Source organism: Amyelois transitella, chromosome Z, assembly GCF_032362555.1.
Source record: "Amyelois transitella isolate CPQ chromosome Z, ilAmyTran1.1, whole genome shotgun sequence".
Classification (NCBI taxonomy): Eukaryota; Metazoa; Arthropoda; class Insecta; order Lepidoptera; family Pyralidae; genus Amyelois; species Amyelois transitella.
This window is the reverse complement of record NC_083535.1, coordinates 9,656,617-9,662,670: the sequence shown is the minus strand read 5'-3', so window position 1 is coordinate 9,662,670 and position 6,054 is coordinate 9,656,617. Positions and strand designations below refer to the sequence as shown.

Genomic DNA, 6,054 nt, shown 5'->3' with positions numbered 1-6,054 from the left:
CACAATCAAGTTTTTGTTAACATAACTACATCAAATTAAACGCACATTAAAACCTTCTTTTACGCTCATAAAAACATACCCATAGTTCACAAATAAATTTAATTTTTAAAATATTCTTGAGTAAGGCGCGAAAGAAATGGAACACAACATAAGAGGTAGGTACGTTATGTCCCATTTCTGGTGTACGTTATTAATACTTTTAACTTTTTGAATAGTCAATTTAATGATGTGTATTGTGATATTACTTAAGTTAATATCAGCTCGAACAGCCAATTTTGTTTTTTTTTAATTTAATAAATACAAGGTACTAACACGTATACGGAAACCAGCCATTATTCGGATAGATTAATGATTTGAATCATAAATTAGCACAAAATCACACGCGATTATCTTAAAATTGACTTTTCGAAGTCTATCGCTTTAATTATTCCAACAAACACACAATTTACGTCAAAATTAAGCATAAGATGGATTGGATAACAATTTTAAGTACCTACGTATCTATTTTTTTTTCTATCAATAATTTTATATTAATTTATTTGATCTAGGTAACATATATATGTAGTTCTAATATTACTACTGAGATTGTGTAATTTATAAAAAGCAAAAAAGAAAATTTGTCACGATATTTTGTAGAAAGAGGAAATTTCTTTCTCTTCTAAAATAAAAAGGAAATAATTATTATCATATGTCCGATCACTAAAACGCAACATTACGGCTTCTGCCTTTTAGAAATATACAACGTTTATTAAACGTATGAAGTATTTAACAATTATTATTATTATCACATCAACAATAATATCAGACGACAAATAGCAATCTACAGAAAATTTAATGTGTTTTCATCATAATTATATATAATCGAGAATAACAGATATTATCCAAAAAATACTGAGCATCGTAAATGTATATCGTAATGCTAGTGTGACGCACCACAGTTCACCAGAGTTTGTCTAATTCATATTATATTTAAACTTAACTAAAACATTATTGTGATTGGGAATAGAATACACTAAGGATTAGATAATGATTTTTTAATTTTAACGTGGTTTTGTTTTCCACGGTTTCATTAAATCTAAGATAATTTTGATTGCACGAAATTTGTAAACAATGCCTCTTTTGCTTTTTTTAAAGGTTTTCATTAATTTACACAACTTAAGTTTTTGAAGTCTTGTAACGATGTGAAAATATTTCTTTTTATCTATAGCAAAATTCATATTCAATCTTGTTATATATATGCAATTACATTTAGTTAATCTGGCTCTGTTCATTGCACAGGAACAGATTTAGAAATTGGCGTTCTGCATTAGTCCTAACTTTATAATTTAAAGATATGTAAACATTTTAATTTGGTGTCTAAAAATATTTTTGGATACGAATTCTTATTTCTACATTAGTGCAAAACTCAAGTAAAATAGTTGAGCAGCTTTTTGCGCAAATGTACAGAAATATAACATTTAATATTTGAATAAATATTTGGGCTTACAATGATAATAATAATTAGTTTGCAAAAAAGAATTCATGAAAACTATAATTCGGGCAATGTTTTTAATCAAGTTAATTATATTTAGAAAATTGTTAATTCGTAAAATACGAATTACCTTCGTCAGTTTTATATAATAATAATGAGTAGCTTTAAATATAAATATCGATTTTATGTAAGTCCTATGATGTGATGTGATGATACTAAATATTAAGAGGCTGATAGCCGTAATTACTATTTTAGCCAGATAGAGTATTCACTTCTACAGGCTAAGATTGTAATTAAAGCTATTTAAGTATACATAGGAGAAAAGGCAAAAATAATCGCAAAACTTAGTTAATAATTTTAAGTCTTTAATAAATAACACATTAATTTAAATGTCATCGGGTAAAAACATTTTTTTTTCATTAGTGCATATTTAAAAAAAAAACTTATTCGATTTATCTGTTGAAGATTTTTCTGAACGATTCAGTTAATTTTCTAATTCCTTAATAATCGTCTGTATGAAGTTAAACAATCTCGAATGTGGAATCAAATTTAAAGTTGGACGACACGCAAGGTTTTGGTCCCTGTACCCGAGCTGCTAAAATCCCATCAGGATTACCTTTAGGTCGTTATTTTACTTCCTGGGTACATTCACATGTTATTGTGATCTTACATTACGAACTAAAAAAAAGAGTCAAACTCAACTAAAGTTGACGGTCAACTAAGAGACAAAAGAACATAATTGCGAATGTACAGAGTGCACAGGTGTTTCTTTTCATTGTTCAGTTTAAATAATTGAAGCGTGTGCGCATCTACTGCCGCATGTCGACACCCTTAAATAGAATCATCATTCGTCTTGTTTATTAATAAAAACAAAAACTTCTAAAAGTGCTTTTCGCGTTTACAATTTTACAATTCTTCGATCACAGAGATGCCAAAACAAAATGAAACAAAACTTATTAAACATAACATACTAATAATATTAATTATATGCTATTAGAAGTGCGAATCCACTAATAAAATTTTTGATCAATTTCTTGCTATAACTTCGACACTTTCCACGGCCACAGTTAGATTTGTACTTCAGAACTGTTTTAACTGTTCAAAATCGTCTCCCGTCTCTAAACTATTGGATACATAATAAATCTAATTATACTCGAGATTACAATTAATATGTCTGCTCATTAAACATGTTAAATTTGTACCTACCAAATTGTTGTAGATAATGATATATGGCAAATTATGTGAAGCGTGACAGCGCTGTTTCTGTTTAGGCGTTTTGGATGGCGATCATCGTCGAGATTCATTTATGAATGAAAATCATCATCTTCGCCTGTGAATGGCAATTACCGCCTATCTCCGCGATTCGTGGCACTGGTCAGTTTTAGGCGGATCGTGATTGGTCGCCTTAACCGACCGCGTGATGGTTTACAAGTGTGTGATTTCAATTTCGTCGTCAATCTCGTCCTTTTCGTCATCCTCTTCGGGCGGCTGCTTGGCGGCCTCGGCGGCAATGGCGGGGTCCTCGGCGATCGCCTTCAGCCGACGAGTCTAAAATAAGTGAGTTTTGTTAGTTTTACTAAACCAACGATCCGAGATTTTGCCAACTGAATGACCTTAAGATAAAAACGCTATAAGCACAAAAATAAACGGAACATATTCCGTCAGGCTGGATGTTAAACCTGGAGAAGCAATGTAGACAAAATAGCATTCGAAATAAAATAACACTTTAGAAGTGGTAAGTATTGGTTTTAACACCATAACGGTTTTACATTGCTTCTTAATTCTGAAAATTATTTTACAGACAACTGCGTAGAAAACAGACGTCATTCCTATTACTTCAAATACAATAATGTTCCATGACTTTGTCGATTTCTATGCTGTAGACTGACCTTTCTCTTATGTAGAATCTCGACCACGATGTACCCCATGAAGCCAATGAGGAGTACCACCATCATAACGTACAGCTTCATGCGTGCACACAGGTGCGTGGAGTAGGCGTAGGCGACTACGAACCCAGCGCTCTCCCACAGGCGATAGTTGGAGAATGCCGCCTCTTTGTTCCGTCTGAACAGAACTCCGTATAAGCCTGCAATGTGTGGAGAAATGTGATGTCAAATACAAATACATATAAAATGCCTCTTCCCCGGGGGGATAGTGATATATATGTATGTTTAAAGTTTTAAATGTTATACAAACTCCTTCTGCGATGCGCGCGCATCTTGACAATAAATGGCGTTCGTGGCCAAGCTTTCCTGTATTTTACATACGTATAATCACGTCTATATCCCTTGCGGTAGACAGAGCCAATAGTGACGAAAAGACTGATAAGCCACGTTCAGCTGTTTGGCTTAATGATATAATTGAGAATGAAACATCGCCTAAAAGAAGAATCCCAACTTTATAAACGTATCCTATAATATTTATAAATATCTTTAAATATATCAGGTAGCCAGAGATCATACATTTGTATTTTCATTGTTGTATAAATTATTGTATTGTATATGTAAGTAGGTATCATAAATTTGAGAAATCAATATAATTACATACATCCTCAATATATTTCAGGGCAATTATAAGAAGAAATAAAGGTGCGGCCACATTGCTTGCACGCTCCGCAATAACGAGATAAGTGTGCAGTCGGATGTAATAACGATAATTAGTTCAGCTTGTCAGCGGAACGTGCTGTGTGTCCGCACGTGACTTTAGCTATGCAACAGAATAGCGCGATAAAACAGAGGGGTGCAATCTCACATCATACATATTATAACGCCTCTTTACTGGAGGTGTTGGAAAATACTATACAGGTTCTATTTTCCATATGGTTTACAAATATCTAATAATATTTATATATTTAACAGCTAAAACAGACAACCATTAGAAAATGGCAAACACATGAGTTTCAATTAATTCCAGTTGCGACCTCTTCTCTGGAGATAGCCCTTGGTGCGGCTATAGCCATGATCCTTGGTTTGTTTCTTCCGTCTTACCCGAGCAAACTTAGCTAACCCATGTTGCAGATTACATATTTTAATGTTTGAATGTGCAGGTTACCCCTCGAAGTCCACCCTCACCGTATAGCAATTTATTTATTTAGTACAGAAAACAGTATTTAGTACATACCCACAGGATTTGTATCAGTGCATCATCCATTTCAATCAGACACCACCTACTATTTAGTATAGACAAGTATATATAAAAAGATATACATAGATAAAAAAATAAATAAAAGTTACCGTTAATCTGCGTCTGCCACACCGCATCCCCGACTCCCCAAAGACCGGAGATCACGAAGAAAACCGTTGGAGAATTGGGATTGGGCATCCAGATTAGGAGCCACACGATCAGGCCCAAGTGGAGAGCCGCTCCCATCACGAGGATCGGGAACCTTCCAATGTACTTCATGGCGGACCCGAAGACCAGAGAACAGAGGGCGTTGACTACACCGAAGCAGATCATGACGTAGCCGATAGAGCGAATACCAAGAGCGCACGAGACGTATGCCTGGAACAAGATGAATGGGTTGCTATTAAACATCACTGCAAACGCTTCACTTGCAGTTAACTACATTTTTTTAAACATCTTTCTTTCTACTTCCATCTTGTTCTCCTCTTTTAATAAAATAAATTATGACATATTCACCGCGGCTAAGGTGTAAACGCGTGTCGTATCCATTTTACCTCCAAGCACTGCACACAAGCAATGCACATCAAATGCACTGATGTACGAGTATAATTTCTATCGGTTTTAATGTTATTTTTCGTCCTTTTTACCAAGTGATCTGGAAGGGTAGGCTCACCTCTTCCCAGAGATGATAGAGGCGACTAATATACAAAGAAACTTACAAACTTTAATTAAACATCAAACAAAAATATACTATCAAATTCTAGGATAACAAGTGATACTTTTGCTATAGCGTGACATTAATAATAGAATGTACTTATGAAGTTTTTCGACATAATTTGCTTAGCTTCATCGACATGAGAATGTTTGGCAAAGACAATGTTATTCAAAGTCTGGGTTGAAGCAATTTAAAAATAAATGACTTTGTGTACCGTTTCATATGATAGCTTTCATCAGTTAGCCTACCACGTAGCGGTGTCTATATTGTAAGCTTAGGTCATTTGGTAAGCAAAAAATATCTATTACCATTTTTTTAGAAGTCCAACACGACGGCTATGGGTTTGCCTGCATCTGTTGTTTTTTATAATAGATTTGAGGGGTAAGGGTAAAATCTTAGTCTGCGTCTCTGAAGTTATTAATTTTCCTACACTTCCACAAGAGAAAAAAATTTACTAAACAAAGAACAACAAAAAATATAAAATTTAATTCCCCAATACCTAAGTATGTTCACTAAAGTATCGCTTACCTGGGTATAGTCAGCACCAATGAAGGCTTGTTCCATGCCAATCCAGAGTGTGATAGGAATTAGGAGTTGTTGGTTGGGTTTCTTGAGCTGATAGGCAGTAGCCGACAGAAGTTGGATGCCGGTGAGCTCCTTCGATGGGTCCGATTTCCTTTGTTTTTCTCCGTAACTGTGCAAGGAGTAGTTCAATCAGTACTCAAGTTATCATTGGCAAGAATTA

General features: G+C 34.3%; 1 protein-coding gene across 3 annotated transcripts in view; it reads right to left on the bottom strand.

Moving 5' to 3' along the window:
• Positions 1-219: 219 nt before the first annotated feature.
• Positions 220-6,054, bottom strand: part of LOC106134013 (UNC93-like protein) — a 72,369-nt gene continuing 66,534 nt past the window's right edge. For all 3 annotated transcript variants that reach the window (XM_060953633.1, XM_060953634.1, XM_060953635.1), the window contains 4 exons: positions 5,838-6,003; positions 4,705-4,972; positions 3,361-3,557; positions 220-3,019 (listed from right to left, as the gene is read on the bottom strand). In XM_060953633.1, coding sequence (XP_060809616.1) covers positions 2,897-3,019; positions 3,361-3,557; positions 4,705-4,972; positions 5,838-6,003 — 754 coding nt within the window. In that variant the 3' untranslated portion in view covers positions 220-2,896. The remainder of the gene's footprint in view (positions 3,020-3,360; positions 3,558-4,704; positions 4,973-5,837; positions 6,004-6,054) is intronic.